Consider the following 22356-nt stretch of genomic DNA (forward strand, 5'->3'; position numbering starts at 1 on the left):
GGAGGCCACTTGCTCTGCCCTGTAGTCAACTGGAGAGGGTCACGGAGAGCATCCCAGCATGGCGGCTAAAGCGGGGGACAACCCCTACAGCCTGATGGCTCTGTCCACAGCCTTCTGCCTGAGGAACCTGAGGAGAACCATGTGCTACCTGGGGGACAGGAACAAGCTCTGTCTGCGCTCCGATGTGTTCTTGCCCAGTGAGATCTGTGACAAGCTGGTTAACACGTACGTATACCATGAAGGAGACGCCAATGGATGGAGTTGTTACATGTTGTATTACTAGTAGTCTATAGCCTACACTTTGAAAATATTGCAGGCAAAGTTGTTCAAAACCTTTTTTCTAGTCATATTGTTTTCGTGTTGGTTTGTCATGTCTCATATTTCATAATTCACATTATACAGTATTTATTGCTTGACACACATCTCAAAAGTAGACTATTTTGATGCTGAAACAATTATTTCATAAGTAGCCATTCAGGAGCCTTTTCACAAATGATCATATCACCTCCATTTGTTAGAACTGGCTGGTTGTGTTATGCTGACAGAGCGTCGTATGTCAGGTTAGGTCAGTAAGATCTAAGTCTCTGCACAATGGCTGACTGCTGCAGCACACTTTGTCCTCTGTGTCTTCACAGATACATGGAGCTGGTCCACACAGACAGTAACTTTGAACCGCAGGACGGTTTCTTCCAGCTGTTCTCAGACCCCCGCAGCACCAGGCTCACTAGGGTGCAGCTGAGGGAAGACTTTGTGCGGGACAGGGACCTGGAAGCCATTGGGAAACAGGTGAGTTTTCTGTTTAAAATGTTTTTTTTAATGTGAAGTGAACCCCTGCACCACGTCATTTAGTTGTTTTTGCATTGCCTGAGATGACTAAGTATTATAATAATAATAAAATAAAATAAAACTTTATTTTAAAAAATGTCTACCCCAAAGCTAAGCTTTCCCTTTCATTGGTTAACAGGTTCACCCCTTAGACTTTGTCTTTGGTTTGAATTGCTTTTAACTGGAAGGTCAATAGTTTGTCAGCTAAATCCTTGTTTTGCGCTATGAATCTGTTTCAAAGACACTTGCTTTGCCTACGCATCACACTTCTTAGTTAGTCTTTGACTAACACAGCTACTTTCCAACCTTCCAGGACCTGATTGAGCTCCACCTCACCTACTGCAACAGCCTATCAGCACGCAGCCTGAAGACGCTGGCCTGCTTCCGACAAACCCTGGTGTCTCTCAGCCTGTTCGGCTGCGGCCGCATCTTCTACCGGAAGGGCGGCGCTCCACTGGCCTGTGATGAAGACGAGGAGGAGGAAGAGGAGGAGAGGAGCCCAGCATCCTTCAACTTCCAGGGCTTCAACCGGCTGAGGCTCCTCAACCTGGGGGGTCTCCCTGAAGAGGTGGACGTAGAGGCCCTCCTCAAGCCCCTGCCGGCTCTCACCTCCCTGGACCTGTCGGCGGTGCAGCTGCCCCGGGCGGCCTTCCTGGCCCAGTGGAAGGAGAGGCTGGCCTCGCTGGTGCTCTACAACGTGGACCTGTCGGAGGAGCTGGTCAACACGGTGGTGGAGCTTGGTCACCTCAGGTGAGCCGGGGGTTCTTAACATGACTTGGACCTGGGTCAGTGCTCTCGAGTCATACTTAGAAACTCACATTTATGTTTGACATTTTGGGGCATTTAGCAGACACCTTTATCCAAAGCGACTTACAACAAATACATTTGACTAAGTAAGTGAATCATCTATCCACCAGTCATAGCAGGAAAAAGTAATCTATGCTTAGGGCCTGGGGCCATTGGCAGTCGTCATGCTAGAAGAAGGACGATTTGTTTGATAATTAAAAAATAAAAAAAAATAAAAAATATATATATATTATGACACTGGGGAAACAGTACAGGGGGTAATAGATGTCTCAGGAGGGACTGTTAAGGTGTAGCCTGAAACCGATACACCTGGCGTTCCTCAGGCATCTGGACATCTCCAGAGAGAGCCGCCGCACCGCCAAGTTCAAGATGACCCGTAAGATCTTGACCGCCATCGTGCAAGGCCTGGTCCACCTGGTGTCGCTGGACATCTCGGGCCACATCATGTTGGACAACTGCACAGTCCCACACTTTGAGGAGGCCATGGGACGTCCAAGGTGAGCCCTCCTGATTTTAAGGGCTTCATCCATTCAACGGGGTCATTGATAATGTTATGGGCTTAATTCATAAAATGATGTTCAGGGCCTAATGAATTCAACTGGCTCATTGATGATAGTGTTAAGTGCTTTGCTTTGACACCACCTGGACTGGATGTCCTGGGGGGTATTCCTAGAAGGCAGATTAAATCAAATCCGGGCTAGTTTTTCAAATTCGCAATAATTTCAGCTCGAGTTCCATTCCATGAATGTGGCTCAAATAATTCGCTGCTTGGTTGCTATGCAACCAATCCTTCAGAACAAACCTGGTAGTGACCAGGTTTACAGGCTGGTTTAAGTAATACGTGCGTCAAAAATGTCTCACAGGCGGAAACTAAATCCCGAACGACAGTTCCGTCAAGTGTCTTTTTGGAAATATTAGTTCCCACCTTTTACGAGATAGATAGTTTGATAGATACATAAATAAAAAGGTGTCAAAAAATAGGTACCGGTATATCTATTAACTTGCATCAACAATGTCATAATGGTGTGTTTGGCGCAGGGGTTAAGGCAGCCAGCTAGAAGTTTGAAGGTTGCCGGTTTGATACTTGATTTCATCAAAACAAAACAAAAAAAACAAAAACAAAATAACCGAAGCCTTCATGCAACTCGATTTACAATATATATATATCAGTGTAAGTAAGTGAATCATCTATCCATCAGTAATCATAAAAAAAATAATCTATGCCAAATCCAGTGTCCAGTTAGAAGAACATCATTTACTAGATAGAAAGGGTTCATTACCATTGTAATCGTGTCAGTTCTCGTAAAGTAGCCTACACCATCATTTTATAGCCTACATACATTTTTTGATTAGATTCAACCTTATTGTTAGAGTACAAGCACCAGACAACGAAATGCAGTAAAAAGTGTGTCAGAAGAGGGATTTGAACCACTGTCTTAAAACAACGATTTGATACCATGGCAGCGGTTAATGCCACTAGGCCATCGTGACAATCTGACCACATCTAGCCTGCTGCTGATATCACCACAGTAGTGAATATTCATTTAATAAAATATGAACATAAAACAATAAGTAGGGGCTAGTATAACCTATGCATTTAATCGGTCAGCAATTTCTTGCGAAACCATTTCCCCCGCCTTGTTAATTGCGGCAGTATTTCACTTTTTTTAATTGCGCCAGTATTTCATCTTATTTTTCGTCTTCATAAAGATCAATAAGTAGTAGCGCTGCGCTGTCACGTTCCAGTCTAGTATCTTCTTTTCCACAATCGTCTCTTCTGGGCTCCTGCTTACGAGCGCACGCCCAACTCGTGAATTTGCAAACCGGTCTTGTGTGAACACTGATGACACAAGGCTGATTCTCATTCAAGGAATCACTTGAGGCTTGAATGCCAATCACGAGTTGCCTGAACGAGGCTTTTCTTTTAATCGCGAATATACTAATCCAACGTATGTGGAATACCCCCCTGGAGAGGTAGGAGCTGTGTTGTTGTTGAAAAAGAAGTCAAGGTCTTAAAAGTTTTTTAGAAAAAATAAAATAAAGATCGAAAATTGACATGGGTCATTGAAAGTGCTTGAATTCCCCTCTCTCTCTCTCTCTCTTTAATTGTTGTCTGTGAGCGGATAGTTCCTATTATATAAATTCTCATCTAGATCTGTCTCAAACTATGATGGTTGGGTCCTTGAATTTGAGGGAATTGAGTCTTGAAAGTCCTTGAAAGGTGCTTGAATTTGATGTTTCAGAAGGTATGGGAACCCTGGACGTCCCTCACCTCCTACATGGTCCATATTCCATGTTTCTTTGTTTCAGCATCGAGCCTTGCAAGAGCAGCATTTACCCTTTCCAGGAGCTGAAGAGGCCTCTGCAGTTTCTAGGGCTGTACGATTCCACCCTGTGTAACGTGACACACATCCCTGCATACAAGGTAAAGTTTTCTCCATGACTAGATTCATTATTCATTGCGTTGCTTGAGCTGGAAAGAACGCGTCGCTATTTTGACACTTTGTTTCCAGATATATAGGCTAGTATCTCTCAAGTTCTCGAGGCGGGTTTATATGCGTGTTATAATAACAACATGGAAGATAAACATGTGAGATATCTAAAAGTAAGTGTACACATTGTGAACCAGCCCTTACAGGCCTGCATTATTCATGTGGACTCTCCCAAAGAGCTCAGACTAGATTCAAGACTCAAGATGTTAATTTGTCACTACGGTTATATAAGTACAATCATGTCAGATACCTTCGCTGGGGGGGTGCTCCATCTATGATGCATATAAACATGAATAAATAACCTCGAAATATAGAATATAATAACATAATAGTATAATAGGCATAGGAAAATATATTTTTAAAATGTATTAAACTATCGAATATAATGAATTTAAGGTAAGAAAAAATTGATTAAAATGAATTATACACTCAAGATATACATTTAGAAGAACATTGGGGGGGGGGGGGGGGGTTGTGACAGTGTTTCTGTGTGTGTGTTATTTATTTAGCAGTCCTATGTCCTGAGGGAAAAAAGCTCTTTCTTCAGTCTGTTTACTAACGTCAAACTTTTATGTTGTGTGCCATATAAACACTTAGAGGGACTAATTCAAATACTTCTGATGTCGATGGATGGTGTCTTCATTCATAAATGGATATGGTGGGGTGTGTGTGTGTGTGCGCCTGTGTGTCTAATCGTTGTGTTATGTGGGGGGGCTTAACTTCCCGCCGTTGTCATGGTTACATCGTCTCCCTTCAGGTGACAGGCTCTAAGAATGAAGAACAGGTGCTAAATGCCATCGAGGCCTACACAGAGTTCCGCCCGGAGCTGGCCCATCGAGCCATCAACCAGCTGTTTGACATCGCCAGGATACAGCACTGCAGCCAGCTTCTGAGGGCATTGCAGGTCAGAGACCCTCTTTGTTAAAAACTCAATGTTGTACCCATTCTTTCCCCATTTCCATTTCATGCAAAACTGTATATCATAGGACGTATTTACTACGTACTGTATTGTATTATGTATTGCATTTGTATTGCATTTCACATCATCGTACTCTGCACAGCATTTTTGCACTATTGAGACCACTGTAAAATCCATGACTTTATTACTTTATCAATGTAGGGTTACTTTTTTTTACTTACTCACGTTACTTATTATTGTGTTATCATTGTGTTTTGTATCTGAATGCTGCAATTGTCAATGTTGAGGAACCAAAGCCAAATCATTTTACTATTGTGTTTTATTACTTGTTTTAGTACAGTATTAAAAGCGATTGTGATTGTGATTGTGACCTGGCTGTCGTCCCCTCAGCTGGTGATCGCCGCTCTGAAGTGCCACAAGTACGACAAGAGCATCCAGGTGACGGGCAGTGCGGCCCTGTTCTACCTGACCAACACAGAGTACCGCAGCGACCAGAGCGTGCGGCTGCGCAAGCAGGTCATCCAGGTGGTGCTCAACGGCATGGAGCAGTACCAGGAGGTCACGGTAAGGTCAAGGGTCAGCGGTCATGTCAAATAGAGTCCTAGAGATGAACAGCACGAGAAAAATCAGCACACTTTCTGTTTCTGTTTCCAAAAGGTGGACTGTTGTATTGCAACGGACGCAGTTTGGACCCGAGCTTGGGTCTTGATCAAGTTATTAATTCTGTGCACCTGCATATCAACATTAGCTTCTTGAAAAAACAGCACTTAATGACATATTGGTGTGCGCACAAATTTGATCATGATATCCTTCATAAGACTTAACTTCAAGGACAGTCCGGTATCGATCAACGTTTTCTCATTTCTAATTTTATTCGAGGGACTGTTACAAAAATGTGCAACTCCTTCAGATGAGTGGAAAACCTCTCCTGAATACAGAGACACACATTCAGTAGATGCATCAAATCCTCCATCAAAACCTTCCCTCCCTCCGTCCCTTACGCACTTTCTCTCACTCTCCCCCCCATAACCCTAACCCCCCCAGGTCCAGAGGAACTGCTGCCTGACTCTGTGTAACTTCAGCATCCCAGAGGAGTTGGAGTTCCAGTACGGGAGGGTCAACCTGCTGCTGCTGAAGATCCTGGAGCCGGCCCGGCAGGACGAGTCCATCCAGCGCATCGCCGTGCACCTCTGTAACGCCCTGGTCTGCCAGGTGGACAACCACCACAAAGAGGCCGTCGGCAAGATGGGCTTTGTCAAGGTACATCACACGCACGCACACACACACACAGACCAAACAGTACACATAACATGCAAAGATACATGTACACACACACACACACACACACACACACACACACACACACACAGACCAAACAGTACACATAACATGCAAAGATACATGTACACACACACACATACACACACACATACACACACACACACACACACACACGCGCACACACACACACACACACACACACACACACACACACACACACACACACACACACAGTCCAAACAGTACACATAACATGCAAAGACACATGTACACACACACACACACACACACAGACCAAACAGTACACATAACATGCAAACATACATGGACACACACACACACACACACACACAGACCAAACAGTGCACATAACATACATACATGTGCACACACACAGCTGTTCATTTTTGTATGCTTCATTTTGGATCCACAGAAAATCATGACTGCAAAGTGCAACGATATTTCAGAGATGTGGATGCCTAGTGGTATAATCATGGGAAGCTTCAGAACATGAATACCTATATTAGCTACTTCGTTCAATATTGATACGTGTGATGTAGCGTCTTGTGACATTGAGTCTTATGATGTTGCGTCTTACTGACTGTTTGTTTGTCAGACGATGCTGAATCTGATTCAGAAGAAGCTACAGGACAGGATGGTGAGTCTCCGTCTTATTCTCTCTCTTATAGGGCTTTCACACCGCCACAGCGGGTTTTTTTTCATACAACATTGTGTTTTTCAGATACTGTAGTGGAAGATATTATCCTCATTTCCAGTGAAGCCATCTTGTTGTGACATTATTGTTCATCCCACCCATTCGTCACCCAACGTTGATGATGTTGATGGTTCTTCATTCGATGTTCGGTGTGAAAGCCCGTTGTTTCTATCTATGAGGTTGTTTAGATCAGGCCATTGGCCAATCATGAGTATCCCAATGTCTTCTTTAAATGGCTGTGCAACGTTTTGTTCATATCACTCAGCGGTACGACATGTGCTTGAAATGGCATTGAGGGACCAGTAAAACCTGTCTCTGTTGAGCCACAGCTCATTTTAATAGTACCTCAGCCACCATCTTGGAGTCAGGCCATAAGGCCAAAGCTCATTCCACTTGCAAATATTTTATTATTATATTATATATATATTTTTATGTGCATCCATCCCCCTTCAATAGAAACCATTGCAAGTCAAGTTCATTCAAATGTGTGGTGTGTGATCTTTGTACCTAAGTGTCTAAGGTCCCCCCTTCACACACCCACACACTTAAAAATACGTGCACACCAGGGCAGAAATGTACCGGTAGTGCCCACCCAGGACTGACACATGCACACCAACACACAGTGGTTCTGATAGCTAAGTCTAAGGTGGGAGGCAGCACAGTCCATGTGACGGTGTGTGTGAGAAACTCCCCCCTGTACTGTTTCCCCAGTGTCCAAAAAAAGCATGTCGAATGCCAATGGCCCCTGGCCTGAGCATGGATTACTTTTTTCTCCTATGACTGGTGGATAGATTAATCACTTACTTTAGTCAAATGTATTTGTTGTAAGTCGCTTTGGATAAAGGCGTCTGCTAAATGCCAAAAATGTAAAATGTAAATGTGAGTTTGACTCGAGAGCACTGACCCAGGTCCAAGTCATGTTAAGAACCCCCGGCTCACCTGAGGTGACCGAGCTCCACCACCGTGTTGACCAGCTCCTCCGACAGGTCCTCCGACTGCTAAATGCCCAAAAATGTCAATGTAAAAGGAACTGCTAAGTGACAGAATGGCGGTGCTGTGTTCCCAGTGTGACCAGGTGATGGAGTTCTCCTGGAGCGCCCTGTGGAACATCACAGACGAGACGCCGGACAACTGTCAGATGTTCCTCAACTGTCGGGGCATGAGCCTGTTCCTGGAGTGCCTGCAGGTGCCTGTCTCATCCTCCTCTCTCATCCCTGTCTCATCCTTCTCTCTCTCATCCCTGTCTCATCCTTCTCTCTCTCATCCCTGTCTCATCCTCCTCTCTCATCCTTCTCTCTCATCCCTGTCTCATCCCTGTCTCATCCTTCTCTCTCTCATCCCTGTCTCATCCTTCTCTCTCTCATCCCTGTCTCATCCTCCTCTCTCATCCCTGTCTCATCCTTCTCTCTCTCATCCCTGTCTCATCCTTCTCTCTCTCATCCCTGTCTCATCCTTCTCTCTCATCCCTGTCCCATCCTTCTCTCTCATCCCTGTCCCATCCTTCTCTCTCATCCCTGTCTCATCCTTCTCTCTCATCCCTGTCCCATCCTTCTCTCTCATCCCTGTCTCATCCTTCTCTCTCATCCCTGTCTCATCCTTCTCTCTCATCCCTGTCTCATCCTTCTCTCTCATCCCTGTCTCATCCTTCTCTCTCATCCCTGTCCCATCCTTCTCTCTCATCCCTGTCTCATCCTTCTCTCTCATCTCTGTCTCATCCTTCTCTCTCATCCCTGTCTCATCCTTCTCTCTCATCCCTGTCTCATCCTTCTCTCTCATCCCTGTCTCATCCTTCTCTCTCTCATCCCTGTCTCATCCTTCTCTCTCATCCCTGTCCCATCCTTCTCGTACAAAAATTGGCAAAAAATGCCGGTATGCACTCGGTATTCGGCCAAGTTTCCTTCATTTCGGTTTCGGCTTCGGCCAACAATTTTCATTTTGGTGCGTCCCTACTGTCAAGCTGTCATCCTTACAGATTATGTTTCATCTTTGAATTATCCACCTTCTCAAACTACCTTTGACACTCTCTCTAAGGGTTAGTTTTAAAGCCTTTTTGTAACCCCTCCCTACCCCCCACCAGGAGTTTCCAGACAAACAGGAACTCCATCGTAACATGCTGGGGTTGCTGGGTAATGTGGCTGAGGTCAGGGCCCTGAGGCCACAGCTGCTCACTGCACAGTTCATCGACGTCTTCAGGTAAGAGAAGCTGAATCCCGTTAAATTTCAGGCTTTGAAGCAACGAAATGTAAACATTTTGCAAGGCGCTGTATACGGTTCCAGAGTTGGTGAAACTACTGCTGTGCCATACTCCAGGCCCTTTTCTGCTTTCTCCATTGGTTTAGTTGTTTTGCTAGTAACTTTTCACAAAGCTATATACCAAATGTAGGTTGTTTTTAGTTTTTTGTACAATAATTCATCAAATTGACCAAACCAGGTTGCACATAGCAGTCAGCTCAAAACGGTTAATGTGTTTCATTAATCCCCAGAAATAGAAAAGATACATATTTATACATTCCAATACGTATTGAAGTCCTAGTTGAATGGTCTTCTATGCCTTATACTACGCCAAGCTGACCACGATCATTCTCTTGTGATTAGTAACTTGTTGGACAGTAAGGCGGACGGGATCGAGGTGTCCTATAATGCATGTGGGGTTCTGTCCCACATCATCTTTGACGGGCCTGACGCCTGGGCCATGGACGACCCGAAAAGGGACACGGTCATGGACAAAATGTGGGACGCCATCCAGAGCTGGGACGTCACCTCTCGTCGGAACATCAACTACAGGTGACCACACGGCGCCCCAGTTATCAGTCCCTAAAGGCGCTTAAATGTTTTTCAGCCTGAATGTCAGGCTCCATTTTTGGGTGAAATTCCTCTTACCTTCAATTGTCTTTACATGCCAGCAGTGTCGGCATTCGTGCTCATCCGTTCTATACATTGCTTCAGGCACTGCAGGCTAACAGTTAGCGTCACCCTCCCCAGGATCAGATCTACCTGGCTGATTTTGAGCCTCGGATCAATCTGATCCTGGATCAAAGAAAAGAATTGGGATCATTCTGATGCAGATGAAAAGTTTTGAACAACTGGGCCCAGGAGAGTAGGTTTCAATACACGCCATGATAGCATCGCCTGAATGACATGTCAACATCATCTCTCCTCAGATCCTTTGAGCCGATCCTTCGCCTTCTGCCCCAAGGAATCGCCCCGGTCAGCCAGCACTGGGCCACCTGGGCCCTCTTCAACCTGGTTTCAGTCTACCGTGAGTACATCCCCCACTACTCCCTCTTGGTGTCAGTTTACCATGAGTACATCCCCCACTACTCCCTCTTGGTGTCAGTTTAACATGAGTACATCCCCCACTACTACCTCTTGGTGCAGTTTTATCACACAGCACAATGCCACAGATGATTTTGAGGGAGTGTGCAATTGGCAGGAATGTCCACCAGAGCTGTTGCCCGTGAATTGAATGTTCATTTCTCTACCATAAGCCGTCTCCAAATGCGTTTCAGAGAATTGGAATTGGAAACGATTTTGGAGACGGCTTATGGTAGAGAAATTAACATTCAATTCACTATGCAATAATCATGCTGTCTAATCACCATCTGGATATGCCACACCTGTCAGGTGGTTGGATATATTATATTAAATTGTGAACACAATTTGAGAGAAATAGGCCTTTTGTGTACATAGAAAAAGTCTTATGTCTTTGATTTCAACTAGTGAAAAATTTGAGCAAAACCAAAAGTGTTGCATTTATATTTTTGTGCAGTGTAGTTAATTGTGAGTATATTTAGTTTATTGTGAACATGTCTAGTTTATTGTGAACATGTCTAGTTTATTGTGAGTACATCCCCCCATTATACTCTCTTGGCAGCTCCAAACTTGGCTACAACTTTTAGCTCAGGGCTCCTACCTCAGATCCTACCTCAACTGCACATGTCCATTTTATTCTTCCACCGTTAATTAGTATTTTGGGTAAAGTATCCCATTACAAAACATCTGGATTTATTAATAAACACCAAAGATGTTACATAACATAAGGTAAGTGGTCGGCTGTGGCTCAGGAGGTAGAGCCGGCGTCTAATGATCGCAAGGTCGGCGGTTCGATCCCAAGCCAGCCACGTGTCAAGGTGTCCTTGGGCAAGACACTGAACCCCAAATTGCTCCCAATGAGCAGGCCGGTGCCTTGCCTGGTAGGTGGCGCCATTGGTGTGTGAATGTGTGTGTGTAAATGGGTGAATGAGAGGCTGCTGTAAAGCGCTTTAGAATAAGTGTCCATTTACCATTTAAGTGGGAAATGAATGAACCATATTGAACCATATTTTCTTCCTCTGTTCTTCTCCTGCCTCAGCGAGTAAGTACTGCCCCTTGCTGATAAAAGAAGGAGGGATTGCACTCCTAGAGAAGGTTCTGGAACTGGACACTTCAAAAGGAGAGACGAAGGACATGGCACGGTATGACTGAACCTGACCTCTCCGTTGTTTCAGGACCTGCTTTTTGGTTTTTGTGTGATGTCGTTTATTTGACGATGGTCAGGAAAGCTGATGTAGAACCTAAAACACTGCTAGCCCAAACTGCCAGCTGCCTCTAGCTGTCTGTCTGGTGTGGATCAGGTCGGCTCCATATGTGACCCGGTCTGGTGAAAAGGGCTGCATGGCGGCCATTCTCAAGTAGCAAAAAGCTTATTTTTCCCCCAAAAACATTGTTTTCAGTTTTTTGGGCCATATTACGAAAGTTGAAGTGTTAAAGAGCCCACTCGATATAACAAACAACAGTTTTAGGATCACTAAATACTTTAGAAACCTTTTTTTAGGACCTTTACTTTTAAACTTTTTTTTTAGGACTTTTATTTTGGAACTTTTTTTAGGACTTTTATTCAGAAACTTTTTTTTAAGGACTTTATTCAGAAACTTTTAGAATTAGTGAATTGCATTTACTGTCTTGTCTGCCGTAGGCTCCTGGTAAGTGATACATGCCTTATAAATAAACGTAAATTTTAACATTTTAGGACGTGTTCAAAAGCAAGGATTGTATGATCATCTAATTATGTGAAGTTATGTGTTTTTAGCATTGATGAACATATCAGCATGTTGTGATGTGCTTAACATGCAGTTAGATGTTCCTTTTTAGCACTAGCTATTAGCAGCTGCTGTATGACACATCATTTGAAAGCTTACAATCTGCACTTTCATAATCTGGAGAGAAAAAATCATGTTCTGACCAGAACCATGCTTCTTACCTCTCTCTCTTTTCAGGAAAGTGATGGAGCAATGTGAGAACTTCAAAGAAGACCCTATGGAGACCACAAGGTAAACGACGGGAGTCAGGGGAGCAGCAATAAACGAACAAAAGGCAAACCCTCACAGGACCCATTTCACTTTCTTCTCACCACAAGGGTCAATGGTGTGCATCGATTTTACTGTAGAGCAGAGCAACTGTGTTTTTTTGCCTCTTGACCAGGCTTTTCTGGACAGAACCTTGTTACAACGACACTATAGGAAGTTGAAATGTGGTGCACTGGGTTGGTGTGTGTGTGTGTGTGTGTGTGTGTGTGTGTGTGCGTGTTTCTTTTTGTGTTGCACATGATGAGCATTATTTGTATAATGGATTTGTGTTCTTTTATTGGTTTGTTTGGCTTTATGGGTCGGTGTCGGTCCTTGTGTGGGTGGGTGTCAGTGTGTCAGTGTGCCAGAGAGTGTGCGAGTTGTACATGAATGTGTGTGCAAGGACATAGTGGGTGTGTGGGTGTGTGTGTGTGTGTGTGTGTGTGTGTGTGTGTGTGTGTTATGGTAAGGAACAAAATACTGAGGTGTTTGCCTCTTTAAAAGGAAACAAAAATGTATGTGTATTTGTCATCTTTTCTCCCCATAATTGTATAATACTGGGTCTAAACTTGGGGCCCTAAATTGTATAAGCTTCATTTCCAGCAAAGAGCTCCCATCACTCCACCCTGCTCCTTCTCTGAGTCCTTGGCCCTCTTGGTGAGGACATTTTAGGACAACTCCGTGAGCTGGTGGGGAACAGTTTTATCTTGAGCACTGATCTGTGGACAGTCGTTATTGCGCAGTGAAGTTGCCATTCTGTGAGGCCTCGCAATCCCACACTGGAGGGGGTGTCACTACTACGGTGGCCCGGAGGAAGTCTTCCCTGATCCAATGGCAGTGGGAAGGACCTCCTTGTTCTCTTTGTACATATATGAAGTTGTTGTCTCATGTTCTGTATGGATGTTTTTATGATATAATTATAAACACTCCTATGATTTCTCTTTATATCTAGACTCGGTTGCCCGTTTTTCACTTAAATAATCCACCGTTCACTGACATAAAAGCTGAACGGTGAGAAATGTAAGGCAGTAAGGACCGTACAACTAACACCTGGAACACGTTATTGTAATCTCACAGACATGGCTGCTTGAGAATTATGGATGCTGGATTTGTAAATATGTAAACCTGAATTCATGGCCTCCGCTGTGATGCTGAATTTATTTGTTCTAAATTGTAATTCATATTAATTGCTCTCATTTTGGATTGTTTGGATTTTAATTTGCTTATAGTATGGGTATATAAGGTCTGAAAGTGATTTATGTTCAACACATTTATGAAACAGTTTCTTTTTACATTTCTTAACCATTTAGGCCTGTGGCCATGTAAGCATGTTGTGGCCGGGCATCAGTATCCCTGACTACAGCAGTCCCGTGGCATGCATACAGTGGGTACATCCGGGCCATGTGTTGTAACCACGCCTCTGAGGAGAACAACAGACCCACAGCCACACGTATCCCCATAAAAATTTACTGTACTTCTTGATGTAGGCCAAATGTAAGCTCTACCATAAAGCCTAAATTATTTCGCTACATTCTGCCACATTATGTCACTCAAAATACCCTTATACATTGCATTACATAATTTTCAGTGAGATTCACAACCTCTGAGTAGTAGTAGATCGATAGCTCTCTGCCCAAATCACCAAATAATGAAAAATAACGCTTTTACATTTACATTTTTTACATTTGAAATATTGATTCAATCATTTGCCAAACTAAAGACATTTGCTTACATTTGCAGACAAAAAAAAAGTTGTTTAGATCTTGTTAGCATTGATGAAAGGTTTACAATAAAGGTACATGATTTAACATTAATTAGTGTAGTGGTTAACAATGTGTTTAATTGTATGATAGTTATGATGAACAGATGAACAAACATACATGTATGTTCACAATTAGCAAATACTTTATCAATAATGTTTATAACATTGTTGGTTCATGAGAGTAAAATAGGAAGTGAAGTTGCTCTACGCTTGACTGCAGCTCATTTGCATATTACATGCATAAGCGAGTGCATTTTTAATATATATGTTAACTATTAAAAGGTCCAGTATGTAGATTTTAGCTTTAAAATAGGCCATGATAATTCACTAGCCAAAGCATTTTATGGTGTCGGGTAGGACACTGGCCTTTACGTGCCTCTTTCACGTTTGGTTTGTTTACAAGGACATGCACACATGTTTGGTGCTATTTGAAAATGTAGTTGAGTATGCACGTTTTTTAAATGTTAGTGTGGCCAGCGGGGGCAGAAACACTCAAAACGACATACCTGGACCTTTAACTCCACTGTATCTGTTCATCATTAACTATTACATCAGTTAATGTTCATTTGTGTACCTTTAATGTAAAGTATTACCTTTACACCATCTAGCTGACACTCCCTAGGAATACATCTCACCACATGACCTAACAGCTGCTCTCCCATCCTCAGTCAGCTGACATCCATCCTGAGGTCCTTTGACACAACACACACAAGGCTGACAGTTTGTTTGTCCAACACTGAGCTGTATGTTGTTCATTTCCTGAGTCCTAAAACAGTCAGACTTCGAATTTCCCTTAACTTCTTCAAAAATCGGTTTAATCTGATCCATTAGAATATAATTAATTATGTTCTCATGTACATTGTCTTAAAAGCCTTTTTCCATGTGATTTTGTATGCCTGGTTCAACTATATTTATATTGTTCTTTCACACTTATGGAGAGTTTATTCTTAAATGGGAAGCCAAATAGGCCAGGCTTATAGAAACATAAACATATATTGTATTATTGTTAGAGCCACAAGTTTTGTTCTCTGACTCTCGATTTTGCAGACATTGTAATCGCAAATATTCAGTAGGGAGAGTTACATTGCACCAATGAAAGGATGGATCTTGGTTGGTTTGTCCTGTGTAGGTAATTTAGGCTGTGGGCTTTCAGATGTTTAGCACTACATGGTCAGATCACATTTGGAAAACATGAAACAATTCAGGTGTGTGTGGAGCACACTTTCTAAACAAATGTGAGTAGCACTTGACTTGACATGTTCACAATCTACTGCATGTCATAACCAGTCATGACAGACCCAGGTTTGATCCACTAACACAAACTGAAATAACAGCATAGGCCTCATGACAGAAGTGTCAAATGAAGTGTTCTCTGTACATTTACCTATGGCAGAGGTTAAAGCATGGCCCACTATCACAGTTTGAATTCCTTTCAGTAGCACTATTGTTGTAGATTCAATTCCTTTATACTCTCTGGTTAAGATCTCAGACGGATAACCAATAAAGTTTGAGTGGTTGTAACTAGTGTTTCTCATTGTCATCTGTTCTAGTTGTTAGTAGCCGCACTGGCAATTTGTTGAGCTTCTTAATAATACCATTACTTATCTCATTGCAAACCTGAATACGATTGTGTTGCTGCCGGAGAAATTACACAAATATCTAACAAACTGGTAGAAATGTGTTATTAAAACACACAATTTCATGTCATAGGAATATGACAAATGAACCTGGCAACAAAACATATTGTATTCAATGAATCAGCAATTGATAGGCCTATGTCAAATAAAAATAAATAAAACAATGTTTTATGATCAATATGTTTTTGTCCGTATTATAAAACATATCATTCTTGGTATACGCGAGTCTACTATCATAGAGAGTACAGTACGGTATTTAATTCATCTTATTATAAAGGACTCTCTGCGTTCGTAAATGTGCTTTGAGAGCGCCGGAGCGCACACTTGGTTCAACGTCATAAAAGGGACCCATTTGATTGGATAAGAGGCATTCCATGAGTGCTGATCAGATTCCCAAAGCGAATGTACGAACGCCAGGCCCTATAATCGTGACCCGGACGTGATCGGTTGCCGATCGCACTGAAGAAGACGGATGACGACGATCTGGAAATGATACATTAACGCTTCGCACAGATTCGCGTGAATTTCTACTGTTCACGGGTCAACAACAACACAGACAGCAGGTCCCCGATGTCAGAGAAACTCTCCAGGATGGACGGACGTCAACATCGACACCACTGACAGCAACACTACCGTGTGTTGAACCACAGAGAGTACTTGACATTTTGGCGTATATACGGTTGGGGGAAAAAACGTACAAGGGACAGGCAGACCAGAGACTAACACAAACACGTATCTGCTGCGTTCGCTATAATTAGAGACCCCAACCGAAACCCTCTGATCTCAACTTGGATCTGTGTGACACGGTGGAACGTTGTGGAGGACTTAACGTTAGATCGCTGGTGTTACACCCCCCACATCTGTGCCACCGATGGCGAAAAACACTCTGTCGTCGCGCTTCAGGAAGGTGGACATAGACGAATTTGACGAGAACAAATTCGTTGACGATCACGACGAAGCCGCCGATAACCAGGGACCGGACGCGGGGGAGGTGGACAACCTCATCAGGCAATATCCTTTTTACACTTATTATTATTATTATTATTATATTATTATGATACCCCGGCCCTTCGTTAGTTACGGCAACACAGCTCGCATGTCAGCGGTGGCGTTCCAGGTCGCACAGATCAGCAGATGAGATCGTTCGCTACGGTTACATTATTATACCGTAGTTCTTTTGGTTGAACACTTTACTGATATATGAACCTGCGCAGCGCAACGGCAGTGTAGTTATGTGACCTAAACATTCAGTATTACGGCCTCTTATTCACCAATTCAAACACACGGCAAGCTACCATGCAAAGTGACGGCCCGCTCATTGGGAGCAATTTGGGGTTCAGTGTCTTGCCCAAGGACACATCGACATGTGGCCAGCCGGGGTTCGAACCGCCGACGTTGCGATCAGGTCCTGTCCTGGACACGACTCATTCGATGCTGCTGTTAGCTAGCTGGCTATATGCAAGGACATGAACGTACTAGCACCTTTTAGGTTTCCACTGGGACCCAAATCACCTGAGGCACTGTGCTTGGGACTACATGGACCTAACGTTAACAAACATGCCGGCTGGCTAGCTCGAAGGGAAGGATGTTCAGGATACTGTGAATCCTGTACAGACGACTGACATGGGCCAGTTAGCTCAATTAGAAGTGGCCGTATTAAGTTGTCTGGACATAGACAGGAGATGAAACACAGGTGTGCATGCAGTCAGATGTTGACGCAGTTCCAAAGCTATGAAGTGGATGCTGCTTTTCCTTTCCAACCCTCCCTTCCAAAGCCCTAGCATTGCCAAACATGGAATGGAGCCCGATACTAGGGGTAATGCAAGCAAACCTCTAACGAATTCGAATGCGATGAAGCAAAAGTAGATCCCACTACACTTCTGAAATGTAACTTGATTAGGCTACATGTACAATCTTTATTATTATCACTAGTATAGTTCTATGGTACAGCTGAGGGGTTGGATGAGACTGAGAAAATGGAACCCCTCTCAAATGCATAGACACAGGGCACTAGGTGCAAGGACGCATGATGGGTTTAAACATGTTTGGAACTATGGAATAATAACACCGAATTGCCTTATGACAGGGTAAGACAGTTGTGCTAAGATCGTGATGTATTTCTATGTTCTATTCTTCAGGAATCAATGGGTATGAATTGAAATGACTATTAAACAGATTCCTGAATCCCAGATTGTGCTAAAAAAAATAGACATTAAAGAGAGAGGGATTACAATCTAGTCAGAATGTAGATAATAAGAGGTCTTGTGTTCCTTAACCAATTATAATGCACAGGAGACATGATGACAGCTTTTCACATTGCTCTGAGGAACCCTCCAATCAACAGCAAGAACCCAGCAATAAAAGTAAGGCTTTGATGTGTTCAGACCAGAAGCAGTCCCTACTAGCAATGATTTCAGCAGGAAGTCTGTCCTGTCATTACATGTCGGAGACATGAGTGATTTGACAGTTGGGGCGAGGTGACCAGAATAGGAACCGGCTCTATTTTACACGTAAAACTATTTGGTTTTGTTTTGTGGTGACTTCTTCGATGTACCATTCAATCAAGAGAGAAAATGTCATGCTATATAGCTGCTGAATTGGCTAACACCTAGATTGTGATCGCTGGCTCTTGAAACCGCAATTCATAGCTTTCATGTGACGTCACAGCATAGTGGAAACGCCCACCTGACGGGCAAAAGGCACTTTTTGCGGGCAAAACCCACGGGCAAAACCCACTTTTTGCGGGTTAATAACTTTGATTTCCCGTGGGTTAGGAAAATAATTCCAACGTGTCCGGAAAGAGGAGGAGCCAGGGAATCCAAAAGTTTTTGAATGGAGTCGATCCTCCACTCCTATCACAGTGGACACAGCAAGGAGCGAATTAGCGGTAGAACTCCCGAACGCCCGGTTGATCGAGTTTCGTATTAAAAGTATATGTTCTCGGGGTGTCAGCGCGGTGTGTAAGGGCTCAAAATGACCGTATACTGATGGTGAATTTAGAGAAATTAAAACTGTGTTTGTAGCACCTCCATAGCCGGTGTTATTCACGGTCAAAGCCGGTCAAGGAGGCACCCTTTGCGGCTTAATAACTTTGATTCTCCGGGGGTTACGGTAAAAATTCCAACGTGTTCGGAAAGAGGAGAAACCAGGGAATCGAAAAGTGTTTGAATGGAGTCGATCCTCCACTCCTATCACCGTGGACACAGCAATGAGCGAATTCCCGGGTAGAAATATCCCCTCGACCCGCTGTCAGCGGGAGTTCCGTCCAGCAGCGGTAGAACTCCCGAACGCCCGGTTGATCGAGTTTCGTATTAAACGTATATGTATACAACAACCTGTAGCGAATACCCTGGCAATCTAACAATTATATTAGAGTGTATAATGCATAAACTGGGCATAGTCATGGTCTTTGCTTGGCTGGCTGGTTGGCTGCATTAACCTGTTGTTGTTACTTGTATGTTCATTACGTTACTTCAAATGAATGCCCCCTAAGTCAAATCCATCAACTGAAGATAACTCGTGAGTTTAGAATGAGAAGGTTCTATCTCCGTTTACAATGATAAGGTTCTATCTCCGTTTAGAATGATAAGGTTCTATCTCTGTTTAGAATTATAAGGTTCTATCTCCGTTTAGAATGAGAAGGTTCTATCTCCGTTTAGAATGATAAGGTTCTATCTCCGTTTAGAATGATAAGGTTCTATCTCCGTTTAGGGTAGTTCAGAGATATTGAGCGTCAAAGTTTTGACATTCCATTATGTTTTGTGAGATGGAACCTTTGTATTTTATTAACCGTTTGCGTCCACTCGCCATGTTGCTATGATACTTTTTGCCCGTCAGGTTGGTGGTTGCTAGGGAAGAAACCACGTGACTGAAAGCTATGAATTAAACACCTTATTTCTGTTTGGGACGCCTGTGCTCCCAGAATCTTAATTGGGAGATGACATTCATGATGAGTTTAGAGATTATTTGAAAACAAATCATCCAGGATGTTTGAAGTAGTAATGGGTAGCTTTAGATTTTGAAGAACAAGTTTATGACACTGGCACCTAGCCTAATATTTAAAAGATAAAATAACCTACGTAAGTAAATGGATTCCCGGGAGAAATGGCAAGGACGATGCATGGCACACAATTGGTCAACCTTTGGTTACTTTAACTAGCCAGTTGATTTTAACATCCAGGAACGTTTTATATATGCGTGTCTGTAGGCCACTGATCACATGTGTTTTACAGTCTGGTATTAAGCAGGTATTTACTTTAAAAGTACTGGGTGAAATTGTTATTTTTTGATGATTGCGTAATAATTCCCTTGATATTTCTTTTACATTCACTGGCACAAGCATATGTGGTATTTAGTACCATGTAGTTATCAAGTGGCTAAATCTCTTGAGGTATGTGACAGAAAAGTACCCCTTATTATCACCACACAGTTACCATGGTTTTTTTGCGGTTGTAAATACCAGATGAAGGCTGCTGTGATATAAAGGGTTACCATCATTTCTAACCAAAAGGCATACAAGGCACGTCAGCTGCTCAATGATCATGTTACCCTCTCATATTCCTTTCATTACATCTTGGTGCCTCGTGGGAATGTCCACTGTGGAGAGGGTGTCATAGTTTCTCACACTTGCTCTGTCTTTCAGGAAAGAGCTCAGGCGATCGTTCTGAGGGTGTTGATGTCATTCAAGAACAGCGACATCGAGGCAGCTGTCCAGTCTCTCGACAGGAACGGGGTGGACCTGCTCATGAAGTATATCTACAGAGGGTTCGAGAAGCCGTCTGAAAACAGTAGTGCTGTTCTCCTGCAGTGGCATGAAAAGGTGTGAAAGCCCTATCTTAAAGGTGCAATTTATAAGATTTACTGCATCATAACTGGCTACGTTATGCTCTGTTTTTCCAGGTAAATGTAGGCGTAAGATAAAGCTGGTTTTTGGATGCATTGTGAAGATTTCTCACAAGACAAAATGTCACAGTTGTTTGTTTTTGTATTGTTACGTAGGGATAGGTTCCTTGATGCGTCACTGAAATCACACAGCAGTGTGTTACTAGGGATAGAGGTTGTAACTGAAATCACACAGCAGTGTGTTACTAGGGATAGAGGTTGTAACTGAAATCACACAGCAGTGTGTTACGTAGGGATAGAGGTTGTAACTGAAATCAGAGCAGTCAGAGTTGTCTGGACTGACCCTTTAAAAGGTGGTAAAATCATTATTCAACAAAGTATGGTCATAGTGTTCTAAGTATGAACATATCATTGCCCTCCAAAGAGGATACATGGGCAAAAGTGTGCAGTTGTGTGCCTTCATTTTCCATATAGCACCGAGTAACACCCGCCGTAGAAGAATTCTGGTATTCAGAAATGTATTTAATTTGTCTTTAACTAATATTTTCATTATACAGCACCTTGCATTTCATTCACGTTGCTTATTTGTACTGAGTCTGCCAGCAGATCAGGATTGTTTGCTCACATGGAATGGGTCTATAAGAAATGACAACCAATAAATATTGCCTCCCAAGTTCCAGATGGAATGTTGTATGTTGTGACCATCTGTCCAGTACACTCACATCCCTCCTTTTAACCATTCATATTGATAATGTACTATTTGTTTATAATATGAATTGTAATTATTTTCTCTTCTCTTTTTCTTTACTTAGGCTTTTGCCATTGGAGGCTTAGGGTCTATCCTCCGGGTTCTGACAGCCAGGAAGTTGGTTTGAGAGAACTAGTGTTGTTATTGTGGAGCAGCCCTCCAGCAGGCCAGAGGAGAACGGCCTGTGTGGGAGGGAGAGGAGCTCAAGGTTACCGTGATACATTTCTTCTGGAAGATGAAACCCATCAACTACATAAATAGACAACAGACAAAAAAAATGACACATTCTCTCTTTAAACAAATGACCTATTTTAAAGTCGCAAACGGCTGCCTTGCCCCCTTGTTTTAGTATACAGCTGAGGGGGGGGCGGGGGAAATGGAACCCTTCCCAAATCCCTAGACAGCGCTGTAAAAAGCACTGATGGTCCATGATATCCACATAGATGGGCTAACTGCTGCCAACTCTGACAGGAGGATGTTCCAGTTCTCAACCCTTCACCCACAGGGTAGCACTTCTCCCCCAGGCCTTTAAACGCATTGGATTCGTGCAAGCATGGAGAGTCTCCACCATATTCCTTCAGGACAAGGGTAGAGAATCGGAACACAGCCCTGGTTGAACTAGTGATTATCTCGCCATACCCTGTCAAAGTTGGCAGAAATTGGCCCAAACATTTAGATTAATAAGAAAAACCTTCTGTTTTGGGTTATGACAGGGTAGATAGCCGGGGGGAAACGCAAGATTATTGAGTGTTGTTGAACTGTAGGAATGTGGAAGCGCGCATTGCAAGAACTTTGGTGAGCCTTGGTACTCTATCCATCCTTTAATAATCATAAGAATAGGCTATTCTTGGCTAACTGGTCGTGATTGTGTTGCATTAAAAGTTTATGTTTTAGAACTTACGTTAATTATTTGCCCTTGTGTCGCACACAAATAGGACAGTACTGCAGACGGCAAGAAATATGTTTCTCCCCTGGAATAAAATGACCATCAATCAATGCAGATC

The 22356-nt window shown here is 43.1% G+C and overlaps 2 protein-coding genes across 2 annotated transcripts; both read left to right on the plus strand.

Annotated features, from left to right (window-relative positions):
* Positions 1-58: 58 nt before the first annotated feature.
* On the plus strand, positions 59-13145 carry zer1 (zyg-11 related, cell cycle regulator; the record flags this gene model as incomplete). Its single annotated transcript, XM_080526541.1, has 15 exons — positions 59-225; positions 636-786; positions 1139-1575; positions 1956-2129; positions 3943-4057; positions 4882-5028; positions 5434-5607; positions 6088-6303; positions 6941-6982; positions 8106-8225; positions 9117-9232; positions 9635-9823; positions 10201-10298; positions 11391-11493; positions 12295-13145. 15 exons carry the CDS (start codon positions 59-61, stop codon positions 12350-12352), a joined length of 2307 nt encoding a protein of 768 aa, XP_080382667.1. The 3' UTR covers positions 12353-13145.
* A 3110-nt stretch (positions 13146-16255) lies between these two features.
* LOC308153036 (actin-related protein 2/3 complex subunit 5-like protein) lies at positions 16256-21538 on the plus strand. The gene is made up of 4 exons (XM_080526124.1): positions 16256-16773; positions 18053-18125; positions 20405-20581; positions 21417-21538. Exons 1-4 carry the CDS (start codon positions 16634-16636, stop codon positions 21477-21479), a joined length of 453 nt encoding a protein of 150 aa, XP_080382250.1. The 5' UTR covers positions 16256-16633; the 3' UTR covers positions 21480-21538.
* Positions 21539-22356: the final 818 nt, after the last annotated feature.

Source organism: Nansenia antarctica, assembly GCF_963989245.1.
Source record: "Nansenia antarctica genome assembly, chromosome: 3".
NCBI classification, from domain to species: domain Eukaryota; kingdom Metazoa; phylum Chordata; class Actinopteri; order Argentiniformes; family Microstomatidae; genus Nansenia; species Nansenia antarctica.